At 41.3% G+C, this 19,753-nt stretch overlaps 1 protein-coding gene across 2 annotated transcripts; it reads left to right on the top strand.

Annotated features, from left to right (window-relative positions):
* The first annotated feature begins 1,115 nt into the window (after window positions 1-1,115).
* On the top strand, window positions 1,116-5,562 carry LOC307028301 (zinc finger protein 862-like). 2 transcript variants are annotated; one of them, XM_079663221.1, is made up of 6 exons: window positions 1,116-2,633; window positions 2,778-3,004; window positions 3,127-3,491; window positions 3,630-4,026; window positions 4,132-4,440; window positions 4,554-5,562. In XM_079663221.1, exons 1-6 carry the CDS (start codon window positions 2,470-2,472, stop codon window positions 4,892-4,894), a joined length of 1,803 nt encoding a protein of 600 aa, XP_079519347.1. In that variant the 5' UTR covers window positions 1,116-2,469; the 3' UTR covers window positions 4,895-5,562. The 2 variants fall into 2 exon arrangements, with proteins under 2 accessions (XP_079519347.1, XP_079519346.1); XM_079663220.1 differs by having other exon boundaries at window positions 1,116-3,004.
* The last annotated feature ends 14,191 nt before the right edge of the window (window positions 5,563-19,753 follow it).

Consider the following 19,753-nt stretch of genomic DNA (forward strand, 5'->3'; position numbering starts at 1 on the left):
TTAATGAACAAAGCGAGCTGAGCGTTTACTGCATCGGCATTGTCGTTTAATTCTAGTAGAGGACGTATTTTATCCATTAGCTTTTTAGCCTGCTTAGTTTTTGCAGTGCGTTTCTCTTGACAATTTTGCATGTAAAAGCATATTCCTTTTGCGGTCAGTTTAATTGACCGTCTTGATGCTGGCCTTTCCTCATCGGATGCCGCTGACTCGTCACTCATCTTATACACTTGCGGATAACACTGCGGTCCCGCAATCAGGCAATAAGTCGAGCAAAAGGTGGCAACACTATCGAAAACAACTTGGTTTAAAACGAACAGTTCTTTTTCATGCACATAAGTCACAAGCTGGGCCTACACAAGGCTTTATCTTCTCATGAATGAAGGCCGTCTCTTGCGTCAATAATCCAACAAAGCGCACAGCGAATTAAAGCAGTCCAAGTTTATAACTGAGTCTTTTCATAAAATACTGATTTTCACCATCTTCCTATATGGCGTTTTAAAACAGTGTACATACCATGTGGAGATTTCTTAGATCTGGACCAGGTCTTTGTCTCTCAACAGCAGATGCTCCATGAAAAATGATTAAAACAATCCAAGTTCCTTTCCCATCGGAAAGCCCACTCCAATAGCAGGTCCGCAGGATCGTATTCCAAGGAAAGTTCTTCTTTCTTTAATCCATGAGCGGGTTTTTTACTTGATGTAGTGGCCGTTTGTCCTAAACTTAAACTCAAAATAAGTTAAAACCTTCAAACGGATCACTTCTGGCACCCTGGGCAGGTAATGTACGCAGTGTAGAAAGTCAACCAATTTCCAGGCATGGGTTCTGTCGTTGAGGCTGGTTTTATTGTTTTCTCGGTCACAAACAATTCTTTCTCCTTGTACAAACAATCCTCTCTCGTGCTGGTAAAAAACCATGTGCCCATTACCCAGGTGCAAAAACAGGTGGTCTGCCACTTCCTGCTTATATACACCCTTACCTGTGCTCACCACTACCCCCAGGTGTCTAAACCAAAAATCACACTAAATAAATTAACCCAAATAAAGACTAACATATAAAGCAAAGAAATTAACTAAACAAATTATTATTAACTTAACAGAATATTACCACAAATATATACTTCTAATGCAGGGCTTGACATTAAGGCTTGTCCGATTGTCCGGGACAAGTAAAAAAAATGGTCGGACAAGCATAATACAGTTTAACTTGTCCGAACGGACAAGTGCATTTTTGGGGGGGGGGGGGAAATCACCCAAACGAAATAGTAACGTTATTCCATCTGAAGTGCCTGTCTCGCAGTGTCGCAATCTCCGTACCTGTACGTCAATATTATGACTGCAGTGATTGGTAGAAATATTTGACCCGCGGGAAATTGGTGTGAACACGAACCCGCGAGTGCCTGCTTGCGCGGCTGGTGTGTATGCGCTGTCACGCTCGCGACTCATCTATCCTCGATATCCAGTCAGTGAGTAATGAGTTCAAGATGTCCTGGCTGCAGGCGCCAAAAGCAAACCAAGCCCCAGGAAAGCGACCTAGGCGAGATCCTGAAAAATCGGCTGCCTCCAAATTAGATTATGAAACAAAACGCAAAAGAAACTTCCTTCCATCATGGACCGAGAAGTTTCCTTGGCTCCGGTACACCGAAGAAGCAGGAGAAGAGCATATCATGTACTGTTCAACCTGCCGCAGTTTGCCCGACATTGCAGACACGTAAGTGACAACTTTTATTTTTGCTAACGTTAGATAATTGACTATTTATCTGATGTGTGAAGATGATGAGATTCGAAATAAACTGAACTGTGTAGTCTAGCTAGTTATCCTGACTGACGTTCACAGTTGACAAACGTTGTGTAAAATGCTATATAACATTATCTAGATAACGTAAGCTATTTAATGTGTTCTATGATATTATTGATGTCGACGTTATTATTAGGTGGTCGTTTGTTGTGTTATTGGAGTGGACAGAGGAAGGAGTGGTTATGTTGATGATCAGATATCAAGTCTTTCGTGATTTGATTTGACTATAGTGTAAAACGTATAGGCAGACTATTCCTAACGTTCTCACAAGCTAACGGTCACGACTCGAGACATTAATAACTGTGCTAGAGCAAGCTGCTGCTATGCAAAAATGGTTATCGTTGTGTGTAAAACATTAGATCATCAATCCGACTGACGCTGGAAATGATTGGCCGTTTGTGTAGCCAATGAAATTCAGATAATAATGACTGTAACGGATCCCCGTATTATTATCCCCGTATTATAGTCCAGTAGGGTGTGTTCAATTATGTTAATTCATTTCCATTTTTCAAATCCAGGTCCTCGTCCTTGTTTAAAGGAACCGGGTCATTCCGATATGACACCTTGTCAACTCATGCTCTAAGTAAGCGACACCAGCTTACTGAAGCTGCAGACAGAGCCAGACAGAGGGGACCTGATGCTCCACTGCCACCTGTCCTCACAGGGCTCCACAGGATGGAGGAGACAATGTTGGTTAAAATGACCAACATAATGCATGCTGCTTATTATGTAGCCAGAACAGAACAGCCCTTCACCCACTTCACAACCCTACATGGGTTAATAAACAGGACGGGAGGACAACTTCCCAACTGCTATGCGTCCAACAAGGCTTGTGAACGGTATGATATTCACAAAATGTTCATTTATAGGCAGTCAAAAAGAACAAGCAAAGATGCATTATTTCAGTGTTTTTCGTCTTGCTTTGATTCTGACTTTCCAAAACAACACCATAACAATTTGTATTGCTGTCTCTCCCCCATCAGGTTTGTTGTTATTATTTATGAAATGGAGCTGGAGAAACTACTGCAGAAGCTGAAATTGGCTAAATACTTCTCAGTTATGATTGATGGAGCCACCGATACAGCCACCCTAGAGAACGAGTTGGTGTACGTTCGATACATGGACACGGAGGGTCCCATCAATTCATATTTGAAAATTGAGGACGTTAAGCATGCAAATGCAGCTGGTGTGCTGGAAGCTGTTTATGCAGGTGAGAAATGTTTTTTTATCAAACCTTTTTTACGGTACTGTAGCATATAAGTTCATTATTGCTTCTGTATTGGGAGTTATTGCTTCTGTGTTCTCTATGCTGATGTCTTTTCTTTTGTTCAGCTTTTAGTGTGGCTGGCTTGGTGGATTGGAGGGAGCGTCTGGTGGGCTTTGGGAGTGATGGTGCAGCAGTCAATGTTGGATGCAGGACAGGTGTTGCTACTCGCCTCAAAGAGCAAGTCCCGCATCTCATACCCATCCATTGCATCGCTCATCGTCTGGAGTTGGGCGTGGTCAGTGCGATCAAAGAAAACCCTAAGATGCAACAGCTTCAGGCGACCCTATGCAGCATCTATGAGCAGTACCATTATGCTCCAAAAGCACTTCGTGAGCTCCGGATGATTGCGGAGGCCATGGAGGAGAAGGTACTGAAGCCCACCACGCTACATGGGGCCCGCTGGGTGCCCTATGTTCACCGTGCAGCCAAGGTAGATGCAGTGGTTACATGTGCAGTATTGTGGCATATTTAATATTATAGATTTTATTTATTTAATTGTTTTCACAAACCGTGTTGTCAGTATAACTTTAAAACTATATATATATATATATATTTTTAACCATTTCAGGTATTGTGTGATAGCTTTCCTGTGATCCTGGCACACTTTGAGGACATGGCAAGCCTCGAACGTCGGCCCAAACCATCGGCTGCTGTGACAGGAAGGGCCAAGAAGGTGTCCAGCTATTTGAAGGACTACGGCAGTGTCCTCTTCCTCCACTTCCTCTGTGATGTCCTTGACCACCTTGCCACCCTTTCCAAGGTTTTTCAAAAGGATAGTGTGACAGTGTGTGAGGCGGTGGAGAGCCAGGAGAGGTGTTTCTGGAACCTGTCCTCCCTTAAGACCAGAATGGGGCTGTACATGGAGACCTTTGTGGAGCAGAGCAATGGATCCGGATGCTACAAGGGTGTCCAACTGAACAGGGCTTCTTCCTCCACGCTTGAGCCACAAAGGGCAGCAGTGATAGGTATGACACCTTTTAAATAAAAAAAAAAATATATATATATATAGTGTCTGGTGTATTAAAAGGTGTCAAAGTCAGTGTAGTGATTGTGCATTTATTCTCATACAGATGCAGTCATCAGTCACTTGGATGAGCGTCTGAAGGACTTGCATCAAGACAGCATAGTAGCTAAGTTCAGGGCACTAGATCCCTCTTGCTGGCCCAAGTATGACCACACTGATGCTGTGGCAACAGAGACCTTCACTCAGCATGGTCAGGAAGAAATGAAGAGCCTATCTGGATTTTACAAGGAGCTCTTGGCCAAGGCAGGGATTACACCAGAGGAGGTTATAGCCGAGTATGCCCAGTATAAGAGCTTCGCTCTCAGGCGGTCAGCTGTTCCAATGAGGGACATTTTTCTCAGTGTCCTGCAATCAGGTGTGTGTCAGTATAATGTTAAGTGTGTATTTTAAAAGTTACCAAAAAAAAGCAGAAAGTAGAATTTCTTGAAGGAAATTAATTCATATATTTTTGTCTCATTGTATTCCCAGAGGAGAGGAGAGCCATGTTCCGCTGCTTATGTCATCTGATGGAGATCTATATGGTTCTCCCGGTCTCCACTGCAGTGTGCGAACGTGGCTTCTCTACAATGAAGCGAGTCAAGACCGACTGGAGGTCAAGCCTTACCACCGCTCAACTCCAGAGGCTCATGTTCATCTCCATCCAAGGTCCCGCTCTGGAAGACTTTGATGCAGCCTCAGCTGCCCAGCGATGGTGGACATCAAGCCTGCGCAGGCGTAGACCAGGGTTTAACCCCTGGTCGTCAAGAGAGAGGGGAGATGAGGAGGATGAGCTGGTGTTGATGGGGAGTGAAGATGAGCTGGAGGAGTGATCAATCAGTATTATGGCACAAGACTTATTTTCAACACAGGGCAGCAGCGTGAGCACTTTGCCCGGCTCCGGACTGCATTTTTTGCCGTGCAACCAATACATTTTTGAAGAACGTTTATTTTTCATTTCGTTTTGTAAACTCATTTGGAGGCAGCCGAAATTTGCCGCCTTTCAATCGTTCTGAATGAATGGCAGCGGAAGGACATTTTGGAATTATTGCGGTACACACATTACAAAATACACAAATTTTCCATGGGATTTTTATAGACTTTGGACCTGTATGATTAAGTTTTCAGGCTATGGAACCGTTATGTTTTCCAGCTCCTACCTCTCAGAACACAAAAGTAAGGAGCAACTATTTTATTTCAGTGTGTTCAAACCTGTTTCTCTTTTACATTAGCACTCAAAGTGATATTTTTAAACATAAATGTTTAACATGATTACATAGCATGATATTTTTTATAAGCACCCAAAGTGATTTTTCTTTATTGTGTAAGAAACTTCAGAATGTTACCTTTCAAAAGAGACCATCTTATGCATGTGCTATAAGTATAAAGTATTATAAATAGCTAATTACTTTGGGTATGCAATCGAATGGCGTTTTATGCCAGACTGTTTATGTTATAAAATGTGCCTGATTAAGTTATTAAATCATATTAATTGTCCAAATCTCTTGTCGGTTTTATTCATTTTTTTTAATAGGCTTTTATTTTCACAAGTAAATTTCGGACAAGTGGGTTTAGCCTTCGGACAAGTAAAATGGCTGAGCCACTTGTCCGAAGGACAAGTGGCTCAAAAAGTTAATGTCAAGCCCTGTAATGTGAGCAAAATCATAATAAACAAATTAAATGACAAACTACAATTACTATATGCAAAAGACTGTGTAGCTCTAACAATATATATGTATTGATTATTATTTGTACTGTTCTCTCTATGTGTTGTACTGTCTCAGTGTGAATATACAGTAGATTAAACAGCCAGTCAAACTCTTTTGAGAGCTAGAGAATGAGCAGCCATGCTTTAATGACTTATTTGCATTCATCTGACCTTCAAGCGGAGTGAAACTATAACTAAAGAAGATACAAGGCACTTAATGATCTCATACATGCAAGTATAACAGACACAGATTAACAGCGGTGGGGACTCGAGTCAAGTTATTTTTTACTTGAGACTTGCTTCACTAACATTGATAAAAGACTTGACTTGACTTTGACTTAGTATTCATGACTTGACTTGACTTAAGCTTGAGACAGATGACTTGAAAGGACTTGACTGTTTAAAATTAAATATTTGCGTTTGTTTTTGTAGTGAGATATTACGTTTAGTTTTTTCGAAAAACGTGATTATAGCGACATGCGCGCAAACCTGGCAACCCACTAAAAGGCAGGAGCCTCAGTTAAAGAGCATCTTGCAGGTTTTTTTTTTTTCTACATTTATGCTTAAACTTGCTTGAAAATTACAATTAAAAAAGTGAATGTAGGATTTGATATGTTTTACGAGACATAAGGGCAGGAATTCAGAGGGAAAGGAGCAATTTTGAGCTCTGCTCTTAAAAACGACTTTTTTTTAAGGTCATACGTCAAACGCATCATATTACATCACAAAGGGTAAACATCTCCGCTCTCTGACCGCGGGTATGTGTTTTAGTGAGCTGGTATTTTTCGGTAGTTTTACATTGTATTTCACCATTTGTAATCATGGTGCAGTATTGTGTTTGTGCAGGTTGCTAGTGGATCATGCTTATTGTAGTTCTAAGTGCAATGCCTTGCGGCCTGTAGCACCATCCTTGATGGAGCATATGTGTGGGCAGGAAAGGAGTGAGCAGAGAGTAGAGTAGTTGTAGATTCTTGTTCTGTTTTCTGTGACTATCTGCCTCACCCTCTCAGACTTTCAGTTGCGCGCTACTAAAAAGAGGTGTTACCATGGAAACCAAACAATGGTGTAGCTGTATTAAAGTCTGAGTGGAAACAGTCCTGAGTAAATCTGATTTTGTCAGAAATCGGGAGAAATGCGGGGGAAATATGACCCCGGGAGGAAACCGGGAGGGAGCAATGAAATCGGGAGTCTCCCGCGAAAATCGGGAGGGTTGACAAGTATGACCTCCACTCACCTGCTGCAATCAGCTGTGCACCCTCCCCGACTACACACCTGCTTTCCATCAAGCCATTTACAACGGCATATCAACGGAGGCTCCACAAGCTTTCTCCGCCAGATCGTCAAGTATCAGCCGTATCTCGCGTCTCCCCTCCGGTACACAGCACCGTAGTGTGGAGTTGCATTAGGTAACGCGAGATACGGCTGATACTTGCGCATTAGTTTCTGTTATGGATCAGTATCAACAGTCCTGCCAGTAACGTTACTATATTATCAATGCTACTTTAGTTATAGCCTGATATATGATAGCTAAATTCACAATGTTGTGATGTGACGTTAGCTAACATTCTGTAGCTAACGCCGGTCACTCACCAAGATAGCTGCCCAGTTCTCCACTGGTTCTCCTCACACTAGGGGTGTTGAAAATAATCGTTTCTCCGATGCATTGCGATGCGGACGATTCGGTATCGATGCAGTGACGGAAGATAATCGATTATAGCGTAGTAACGTTGCTTCCTGATTTTCCGGCCGCGGCTTTACTATAACCTTTTTTTTTCTGTCACTTTAATATCAAATCGGTCGGTGACGCAGAGATCAGGGAACAGACGTGACAGCGGCACAGCGGCACAGCAACACCAAGCACGGAGCAGTCTGCTTTATCCACCAACACAAGAACACCAGTCCAGAACCAACAGCAGAAGGGACCCCTCTGAATCACTCTGCGTCGCTGCGGCTCAGAGACACAGGGACTTATGTTTTTCAAAAATAATCGCGTTACAATCATGTCAGGTTTTTGGTGGATTTAATTAAGTCTTGGATTGCAGAGTATGAATGTCCTCTAGAAATTTTCAGACGATATATGTATAAGTGTGTAAAGTTTGTGAAGGCAGGAGGAAAAAAGCTTCCGCGATCACCGTCTCCTCTCCGTTCCTCCAAACCCCACCCCCTCCCTGAAAATAATGAGTGACAGGCTGATAGATAGTAACCTGATAGAAACTTTATTATTCACTTAATCACTGAGATGTAATGAAGCTAACTTAATCTCATACATTCATGGTATTTATGTAACAGTAAGACAGAGAATGTAAGTGTGCACCCACATGCAGTATTTTTGTTTATGCTATTGTAAATACTCCTGTTGTCTACTGTGTTCAGACTCAAGTCCTGTGTGTGATGCCACATTCAGGACATTCACTGTCCTTTTTTTAACAGAAGACTGTTGCTAGATTTTTTTGTTTTTGAGGATGGAACAACTTCACACACAGATATAGGGAGGCTAGACCGATACAATTAATTTATTTTGGTTTATAAATTAATGTCAAGACATTTATGTTATTGATTTCTGAAGCACTTTCTAAATAATAAAAAGAGAGTTCATATGTATTTACTGCATGTATGCATTGATGAAAAATAAGCAATGTGCAGTAATATAGAAAATTGAGGATGCAACGCAGGTATGAATCGTGATGCATCATGATATCGAATTGAATCGAATCGTTGACAGGATAATCGTAATCGAATCGTGAGACCAGTGAAGATGCACAGCCCTACCTCACACCACAGCTCAATTTCTCTCCGATGGCCGTTATTTCTTCTCATCCTTGGCTGCTCCTGGTCTCTTGGACGCCTAGCAGGCTCATAATTCTAAGGTTGTGGATCTGTCATATGCATTCGAATATTCATGTTCAACTTCTTCTGTGTCTTCTGTGTCGAAACTAGCATTGGGATCCATGTTTATTAATATGTTACACCGGCCGCTCTCCCCCTTGTTTCCCACATGTTATGTCACACGTGGGAGGTCAAGTGCCGAGGCTTTTTTATGCGGAAGTGAGCATTTCTTACAAAAATGACTCCAGATGTCACTGTAGTGTATATTTCTGTATATTTTTTTGAAAATCTAGTGTATTCATCATTTTCCTACACATTTATTCACAGGTATCTTTAACGTGGAAGTTGCTCTTTAACATGGCAGCGGCTAGCTTTACTCCAAAAATAGTGAAGTTTGGATTCAAGGATTATTTTGTCGATGACGGTAATAAGGAGAGAGAGAGAGAGAGAGAGAGAGAGAGAGAGAGAGAGAGAGAGGAAAAGAGATGCCTCGTTTATTTCCCCTGTGTTATTATCAGAAGTTACTGTAAACTTTTGAATAATGTAGTTCATCTACTTTTAGTAGTTTATTTAAATGTTTTAATGATGTTGTTTTTGTTTGTAGAAGTGCATCATTCTTTGATTTATTTTCAAATGAATCTGAACTTTTTGATCTGTTACGATGATAAACTGAAGCAATTTCAAAATGAACCCAATTAAGTGAGTTTTAAATCGTCCTACTTAGTTTATAAGGAAATTATGAAGAGGAGCAAATTAAATGATTTGAAAATGATATCTATGTAGGTGCTGACGCTGTTGGCGGTTCTAGTGTTAACAGACATTTTAATTAAATATGTGTAATGGCAAATGCCATATGTGATTTTCTTACCTGGAATTCTGCCTTTTTGAACAGACTTTTTGATTGAGTCCGAGCTGTATTGTCTGCAGTTCTAGGGTTAATATGAATCTAATATGATTGTCATCGGTCTAAATTAGATTTCAAATGATTAACTGTGTATGTAATGAAGATCATAGTGTGGGTTGAATCCATTTTCATAACCACTGTCTTTTAACTGATTTAAATGCGGAAACTGGGCTTATTCATCAGAATTGTGTATGAATTGACTTGAATTGCTTGACCTGAGCAATGACTTGACTTGACTTGCTTGACTCTCACCACAGTGACTTGGGACTTGCTTTATACTTGTAGGTCAAGACTTGAGACTTGCTCATGACTTGCACATGTAGGACTTACTCCCACCTCTGCCGATTTATATATAGGACCGCTAAGTGCAACAAGTTAAATACAAAGTGAATGAGCATGCAATAAGAATGTATACAGTCTAGTATGGCTAATGTTAGCGCGTATGCTAATGCTAGTGTGTAGCCTATGTGTGCCAACGCTAGCGTGTATGCCAACGCTCAACCCAGTCTCACGGCATTTTGTGTTATAGTCACGAAATTAATTTAATCTATTGATTCGTGTTCACCAACACGATTTTTGCATTTTTTTCGTGTCACACAGAACGATTTCAAAAGCAATGTATTTATATTGGTAGTATATGTTTCGTACCTGCACCACGTAGCCTATTTTTGGGTTATGGCTTGAAAGGATCCGTCTTGTGTAAATATGACGTCACATTCTCGTTGTAACTCTCGTTGTAATCGGAGCGGCTCGGAAACACATCTGCAGCAGCAACATACACATTAATGCAGCAGCAATATTAATAGAGAAACATCAGACTTAATAGTGAAACACTGAAAGGGAACATTTTATTGCACCAGGAGCTATCTTGGGACTTTTACTATGACACAGTTGACTTGCCTGTGAATAACAAATAAACCATAGTGTTGGTGATCTACAATGTTTTCATTCTTCTTTGAACAGCAAGACCGCTAACACCCTATTTCAACAATCACACTCCCTGTAATTGACATAATTAAAAGATAGTTTAGCTTCTCAACATCATTTGCTGTGGCCCACTGATGTTAGTTCACGATCGTAACTGAAAGGCTGCCTGCCAAACGTAAACATTCAGCCACGTGACTTGCAAACTCTCGTGAGTTTTACACAAGACGGATCCTTTCTAGCCATAACCCTATTTTTGTCCAGTCGGCTCTTGGAAGACCGGAAGCTGTGGGGTTCATAAAAACATTTTCTTACAGAATATCTTACCCTAAGCCTAACCCTTTTATTTTAAATAGTATAATGTCTGAGTTTTTTTGCCGTCCGCGAGGAAAAGAAATGGGGTTTACATGTAGAGCCTCAGAATACTTTTTTTCTTTCTAATTCGTTATTATGTGGTGCAGGCAAGAAACATACTACCAATATAAATACATTGCTTCTAAAATCGTTCTGGGTCAATATACTGAAATCTTTATTTGTTTTAAATCTCTTTTTCCTTCTAATTGACATTGCTTTTAAAATCGTTCTGTGTGACACGAAAAAAATTGGGAAATCATGTTGGTGAACGCTAATCAATGATTCATTTCGTGACTATGACACGAAATGCCCTGAGACTGTGTTGCAACGCTAGCACGTAAGCTAACACATATGCTCATTGAGTTTAAACATCTCATACTTCCTGTACCCGGTTTCCTGTCTAACTTAAAGTGTCAAAATAAAAGTCCTATAACAACAATGAACCTTGAACAATGTGAAACCTTCATTAAACATTAAACTTATGACTTAAGGTGGGCAGAACATAATTATTGATGTGTTTATCAAGCTGGTAAAGGTTGCATTAGTTTGAATTACTTGATGTAGGCTGGTGGGTAGCTTGTGATGTTAATCCTGGTGTAACTCAAATGTAAGAGTTGATTATATTGTTTAAATAATAAATGTATATATGCAAAGTAACTACATACATGTAGTGGAGTAAAAGGACATTATTTACCTCTGAATTGAAGTGGAGTAGAAGTACAAACTAGCATCAAATGGAAATACTTAAGTGAAATACAAGTACCTCAGTATTGTACTTAAGTACAGTACTTGAGTAAATGTACTTACTTGTACTGTACGTGTGTGTGTTGAAGACGAAATAATAACGCAGCAGATTTGCTCTGCGCTCGACATATTGAGATAGGTGCATAAATAGTTCTGCTGACTCGTGTAGAACCTCCACAGCCTCAAAGTGTCTCTTGCAAACATCCCTAGAGAATAAGCTGCTGACATAAGGCGAGTCCTCGCTGCTTAAACAGGCCATAATACACCTGTAACTCCCACCATCTCCATGGAGACTCCCAAGTGCTGACCTCAGCTCTTTTCTTTTCTCCTCTCTCACCTGTGCCTCGGTGTTTCAAAGCACGGATTCAGCCCATTTCCTCCGCCTATATCCCATCTGCCCGGTCCCCACCACATCACAGCAGAAACAAGGCTGTGCATTCGCAGCCGGTCACAGCCGTAGGTGACTCGTTGGAGAGAAATGATGTGGCAGATGCGGAAGAAGGGACTGGGAAGCATCTGATATGTCATTTACATTATGACATTTATTTTAACTCTGAGGACAATAAAACAACACAATGTCCATTTTAATCCCAAGTTGCACTGACATGACTTTACCTTCATCACTGTCTAAATTAACCCTTATTTGTAAATCTCAACAATTGCCTTGTTTTTTTTCCAAAAGTGAATTGAAACAGAAATCAAATTCAATACATATGAAAAAATCTGTGTTAAAATATAACTGAGGACAACAACAACACAATTTCCTTTTAAATGTTGTGTTCTCACATTTCTTCACGAAAATACAAAAAGAAAAGATTGCAATTGCGTCTAAATTGCACCAAACTATATCAGTTTTGACTCCCAAAAGTGCTATTTCCTACATCCAAAACTTAATTTTAGATCGAGGTTGTAAACATGACACATTTAACATAGAAAATACCAACAAATTGGAACAGTGCTTCAAGCGCGACTGTGAGGAGAGAGCGGAAATGACCAACAGGGAGTAAACAACGATATGCAACCTAGAAGTGTTCCCACAGGAAACGTAACTTCAAATAATAAATGTATCAAACTTCTAGAGAAAAAAATCCCAACGTATAACAAAGGAAACATTCACAAACAAATAGCTATTTACACACATTCTTGACTCCGTTAAACGTTAACATGCCACACACACACACACACACACACACACACACACACACACACACACACACACACACACACACACACACACACACACACACACACACACACACACACACACACACACACACACACACACACACACACACACACACACACACACACACACCGAGCAATATGATCTATGTCTCTTCACTATCCCGCCTCCTTCTAATGTCCGCCACCATCTGTTTCTCCCACCTCCAGCTCATGAGAAGAGGCATATCCGCACAGGCAGACGGTAATGTTTACTCTGCCACGTTCTGACTTCTTCTTCCTCCTCCCTCTGACCCGCTGCACCACCCCTTCCCCTCCTTCTCCCACCGTTAATTCAGTTAATGATGGCAACACACCTCGTAAAGAGCTAGTGATTAAGGAGAAAAGTCCATCGGTATAAACAAACTTTGTTTAGGCCTTGGAGGAGCTTTGGGAGCTATCGACTGCCCTTCCTCAACAACCTCATGGCAGTTTGAGGCGGCTAAGAGTAAGACATCGATTCCGAGCGCTACAGTCCGATTGCTGATCAATGCTGAGGCACAGTGAACATGGTCTTTCCTGCGGTGGCAGCCAAATCCTGTGGACGCTCTGAGGTCAGGTCTGGTTCTGCCAATACATGTCAGTCAGCCCTGGCAGGAGGCTCACAGAGGCAAAGCCTTGCACCCGAGAGACTAATGCACAGGTCAAGTTCACATACACAATCCAGACATCATTGAAAATTAAACACGTTTACCCAAAAACACTGCAAAACGACATTAGTATTAGTATTTAGTTTCTCTACTGGGACATGTCTCCATGCTTTAATGTTCAAAAAGCTCTTTATTTTTCTCATACCGCCTGTGTTGCAGCATCTCTGTTCACTCTCTGTCTGAAACCAGAGCCCAATGTGTGGGAGAGAAACCCCCTCTGGGGGGAACACAGGGATTTTGCACGTTGCGGACCATTTACATGCAGAAAAACCTAGAAGAACCTCTGCATAACTTTGCCCACACAGCTTGGATGACATGACAATTCCATGAATGCTGGCGAAATGCATGGAGACGACAAACTTAGCGTACAAAGCCATATGTTATAAATAAACTTTTAGCCCACTTTTAACCCCAAAACACCCCCTCCCAGGGCTGCAAATCTTTACTCTGTGACTGAGCCCAAGCTGCTCCAAGTGATCCCCCCCTGCAGCAGCCCATTAAAAAGGCCAATAGCTTTTCCTAATCAACATCAAGCTATTACACATCATGCATACAGTGGGGTATTGATGTGGAGAGAGATTTTTTGCCCGTGGAAGTTCAGGACATAAGATCAATGGAGCGATTCAAGAGGGCACTCTTGCATTAGAGTGCGCCTCTCTTTAATTATATCCAGTGCAGATGGCCCTAACGAGGGGAAGGACTGGTAATTGAGAGGGGGAGGGGGGTTGATGAACCTCGGAGACACTTGGAGGCAGCATGCCCCGGCTTGCCAAGGCCAGATCCTCATCTCTGTACTGGCAGTCAGTCAGTCAGTTCAGTCAGCCCCCCCCCGCCGGAGCAGACCTGTGGCACGATCCATTCATGTCAATAAAGCTTAGTGAGTCAAATGAAGTGAGGAGGACGCTGCTCTGTGTTTTCTCACCCCTCTCTCGCCCAAGTGCAATGTTTCTATGCCGTATGCTTCATTTTTTGCTTGAATTGTTGTTTTTCCAATAAGTTGATAGAACTAGCAGCAGTTGTGTTTAAATAAAATCTCTTTGAATGTTTATTGTCTTCATTAAATTGCAATGAAGGTGCATTTAAAAGTAGTTTAGAGTCTCTAAACACTTAATGATCAGAGACTTTTCTCGGGAGAATCACATTGCTTGTTTGCTTCACAGAAACAATTCTAATACCAGTGAACATAGAGAAATATGACTTTAGCTCAATGTGTTGAGTAAACCTGTAATATTGAACTATTGAAACATCCCTGCTTCCAGCTTTCATCCTAATTGTTTGAAAGTTGGCCCGTGGAAATGTACAGAAGAGGATTAGGGCCACTTCTGTAATTCCGTTTTTTTTTCAGTCGGATTATGAGAATAATGTCCAAATTCTGAGTAAGATTGCAGGATTTTGAGCAAATACACAGTAAAGTCAGAGAAGATTTCTGACTTTAAACCCAGAATTGTGTAATTAAAGCCAGAATTCTGGCTTTTTCTCATTGTATTTCCTCCAGTGAAGAGGAAGATTGTCATACAGCAAAATAATTTGCCCTTAGTAACCCCTTATCTTTAAGGGCGGAGGTATGGCTATAATTGTGGTCCTGGATCAAATGAAAGAGCATGTAGAGGAGGTGAGGAGGAGGTGACATTATAACTACATTGCATTAGTCAACATGTATAGTCTACAAACTAACAATTTAATTGAAAATACTATGTCAAAATCCCACATGTCTGTTCTGGAGAGTATGATCAGTAGTGTGAGGTGTCGGTGTGCACGAGGGATGTGGCGGTTTGTAACGTGCACGAAAGACGAAAGGAGACAACTGCAGGAGAGAGGAGGAAGAAAGAGAATGGAGGTTGTGAACATTTTCTAAAAACTCTGAATGCGAGTAGAAAGATCAAGCTAAAAAAAAACAGAGCTTTGGAGATTTAGTATTTCAACTGTCAGCACCATTGTTTTCATGCGTCTATTTTTCCTCTATCTGCCTGCTAGATCATTTCAGGGATCACAGGATGCCTTCAAAGCTCTTAGAGGCTGGGAAGCATCCTGCATCAGTCTCCAGCCGTCACAGGGTGGCTGTCAACTCGCCTTTTTTTTCCATGAAAGAACAACAATTTAATTAAAGCATGGCAGCCCATGCTTAATTAACACCTACTTACTGTTCTTAGCATGAATTTTCACAGATTTGCAGTTTTCACATTTCCAACCCAAAATTCACGCTGTGACCAATTAGGCAGCCTGGTTTCCTGGTTCAACCCCAGGCTGAATTTTCTCATCAAGAGACATGTAAAACAGATCCTTGCAGTGATGTATTCAGTGGTTAGTGAGGTGTATTAGGCTGGTTGTGTGGAGTCAAATACAATGGGCTGTAGCATGCAGGAAAAATAATTTGCTTTATATCATCAAATCAGTGATATGCTATTTCTTTATATATATATATATATATATATATATATATGTGTTGGGTTTGACTGGAGCCAAAGCACAATGGCATTCTTTGAAACTTAATAAGAAAGAAATACTTTTATAAATGAGCACTGAACAAGCACTTGAGTGAGAAAGGTTTTCTGATTGCTTTTGTCAAGTTATCTCTAAAAGCTGCAAAAATCATCAAATCTTACATTTTAGTGGTATTAAATACAAATAAAAAGATGAATGTACAAAACATTTCAAAGTCAACTTTAGTGTCAATCTTCTATCTACATTTCTAAATGCAGGTCTTCACTCTGGTGTTATTAACAATTACACACACAGGCCCAAAATACAGAAATGCATAAATGGGACCTATAGACATGCACTAATGGAGAGATGGTGAAGGGGCTTCCAGTGTTCCAGCGCCAGGGAGCAGTTGGGGGTTCGATGCCTCTCCAGCTACCAGTCCTGCTCTGTATTTTGTTCTGATCGAGACTTGAACCAGTTACTCTTGTGTTCCCATGCCCAGTCCCTACATACTGAGCTACTAGGCTTTTAAACCTGCACTAATTGACAAAACTATTTCAAGTGCCCGCCAACGAGTTCCTGATGGGCCCAAAGACTTTACATTGTGATGACATGACAGATTTTATAATCACTTTTCTCGGCCTGTTTGTATTTCATGGTGTCCTCTCAACAGTTTCATATACCTTGTTTAATGTTGGTCTATGGAGAAAATGCTCTTTGGGCTGTAGAGATTTTTTTCTGCAATACCATAAGTGGCCACTGGGTACATTTTGAAACAAGTCTGAGGTTCTACTAGAGTTCATTGTGTGTGATACCAACGCTTAGCCTGAGCTAAAGCTACTTACAAAAGATGGAAAGAAAATGCTTAAACATGTTACCAAGCTTAGCAGAGAAGTGGTTTAACATTTCAACAACAGATGAGCAGACGGGAGAAATATCAAAGCTAAAATAAATGCAGGCCTGCCCCTCCCTACGCAGATCACGCAGACTGCGTGGAGCTTCACCTCGCGGAGGGAGCCTCATATTGCGGAGGGAGCCTCATCTTGTGGAGGGAGCCCCATCTTGCGGAGGGAGCCTCATCTTGCGGAGGGAGCCCCATCTTGCGGAGGGAGCCTCATCTGAATCGCCAATGCGCCGCAATTAGGCGCGCTGCAGTTTCCACGCGCGTGCTTCACTTGGACCGTCAACGTTTGCGACACATAGGGCCTCATCACATAACTTTGCGTGGGGCCACAAGTTGGCCATTCCATAATGCTAGTGGCCGAGAACTCCTGTATCTTAATGGAAGGACAAGAAAGCTGTGCCAAGTTTTGTAGATAAAGCATTTTCCCTGTGTATTTTACCTACCTAAGGATGCCACCTGTTCCAGGCACGTCCAGCTGGGAAGAGACCAAGGGGTAGATCTAGGACCAGGTGGAGGGATTAAAACTATTTGCTGCCCTGGGAGCGCCTTGGGATCCCCCAGTCAGAGTTGGTTGATGTGGCCAGGGAAAAGAAAGTTTGGGGCTCTCTGCTGGAACTGCTAACCCCGCGACCTGACCACGGATAAAAGGGAGAAGATGGATGGATGGATGGATTTTACCTACATTGCTTTCTTTTGGTCTTAGTCTGGCCACCCAAAATCTAGCCATCGCACACATTTTTTTCTTTAGCTGCTGAAAACTTTTTTTTAAATCATAACATAATCTTACTCCCCGTAGATTTCCACTGTATTGTTGTCTGACTCAGCTCATCCTGGTGTCTGGACCACCATCTGCTGCTGTTGTTGTGGAGCCGCTGTTCTGAGGGAGGGTCCTGCTCTAGCAGTGTTGCGACTAGAGGCAGGAAGCAGCAAGCCAGGACTGCAGAAGCTGCTGGAGCTCATGCATTGATCAGCATCTGTTCCCTCCTCTGCTTCCTCATCCCACCTCCAGATGCTCTCCTGCTATATTCATGTTCTTTTTTATTTTCTTTCTCTCAGCCTCCAACACTTTCCAATCAGTTCTTGTCCATTATGTCTTTTTATCCCCTACTCCATTGGGCCCTCTTTATGGTAAAACCCCTCCTCATGTGCACGCAATAGTTCCCAGGGGCCACATTAAGACTCTAACATCGCTAACTGACTTTGTTAGTGGAGCGTTTATTCATCCTGCCATTAGATTTAGTTCATTTTAATTAATGATTTTTTACTGTTATCCCATCACTTTATTGGGTCCTTTGCAGCTTCACTGTGAAGCAATGACCTTCCTCATAGAGGGGGGAGCCAAGAAATACTTCCCCTAAGCGATAATCATATTAGAGTAAGGGGGCTGATGATTTATTTTTACAGTATACATTAAGCCTGGGACTTTGGTTGTCCAGCAATAATTCAGTCGTGTTTTATGGAACAAACTTCCTATGCAGGAAGTTCACAGTGATTGAAACATGATTAAAATTAAAGCTGGAGGCCACTTCAGCTGATGGAAAAGCCATGAATGCAAAACACACAGATGCACTCCCTGGCCGGCCGGCTGATTGAGTTTGTGTTTGGCTTGTTCTTATTGTGCAGCGTCATTTTCCCTCTCAACAATACTGAAGACATGTTCCCCTTTGAAGCTCTTATCTCCTTTGACATCAAAGGTTTTCCACGAAGCACAGCGAGTCTGGACCTACTTCCACAATTCATTATGAGAAGTCCTTTATTGCATATTGCTACAAACATATGTGCCTCAGTCAGTCTAGATTTCTCTTTCAGATGTCAAAGCCTTTTGAATGAACACATGTAAGATCCCGACAGTTGAGAAAATGGTAATGGTTACCAACAAACTTTACTCAGTTTGTATGAATTTTAGCATCTCATTAATGACAAAATGAAACTTTGTGATTGTTTTGGCTCAGAATAAAAGCACATTTGACAAATATATGTGGAAACTCTCACATAACCCCAGTGTCTAGACACACCATGAGTCATACACTCACAAGTCTGTAATAAATGTACAAATTGATGCATGGTGTTGCTTTTGGAAATGTACACTGGTTTTAGACCTATTCAATTATATTAGAATTATGTTCGCTATACCTCAGCCCTGAGCCATGCACATTGGCAATGTAAGAGTTGTGTTTTAGGGATACACATCTTTAAATTATATTGTTATGGAGCACTCAGAAATGTATGTTACATACAGTACGTGGGTAACTGATTAAAGTCAGGCTAAAGTATGCAAACTGTAATATGTTTGAACAGGAGTAGACCCATCTTCACGGAAATGAGAAACAGGTATGTAAAGGGAAGAAGTCTAAAAAAAAAGTTGTGTTAAGCCTGTTGTGTCTATTGAAACTAAACATATTTTTTCAATTTCCTTTTTTGAATGTGCAGGTATAAAAAACGGTTACAATGTTGGATAGAAATGTTACCATGTCGGCCATACTGGCTCTTCTTTATAATGCAGTGTCGCATAATTTATGTTCATTGCTTTGGGTTTTTGGACATGGAAGAAGAAAGTGTGCAATAAACAAGACGATTCCTCTTCAGTGCATCTTAAACCTTTTATAGTTATCAAAACACTTTTTTTGGCAAATGGCAAAGTCACTAATAGCAGAAACAGCCCGATACTTATAAAGACATCCTTCTTCCCTCAGCTAAACTGTACATTGTTGAATCCTCTGGGTTTGTACAGATATGGAGAGTATATAAACCCCTGGCTCCAATGAAGACATGACTTCCAGAGTTATATGTAAAGTTATCAGGGCAAAGTTAGCTGTTGTTGGTTAGCAGTTTTCTCCATACCTAAGCCTGGTTACATGTTAAACCACTATGTCTCGCTTTATACTGTTACTAAATACAGGCAATGTAAGTATCTTGGGGTCTTGTTCTCGAGTTAGTGGACAAAGGAGCGGGAAATGGGCCGCACATTGTGATGAAGAGAGACTTGAGCCAGAAAGCAAAGCTCTCAATCTACCGGCCCATCTTTGTTCCTACTAC

Source organism: Notothenia rossii, assembly GCF_949606895.1.
Source record: "Notothenia rossii genome assembly, chromosome: 2".
NCBI lineage: Eukaryota > Metazoa > Chordata > Actinopteri > Perciformes > Nototheniidae > Notothenia > Notothenia rossii.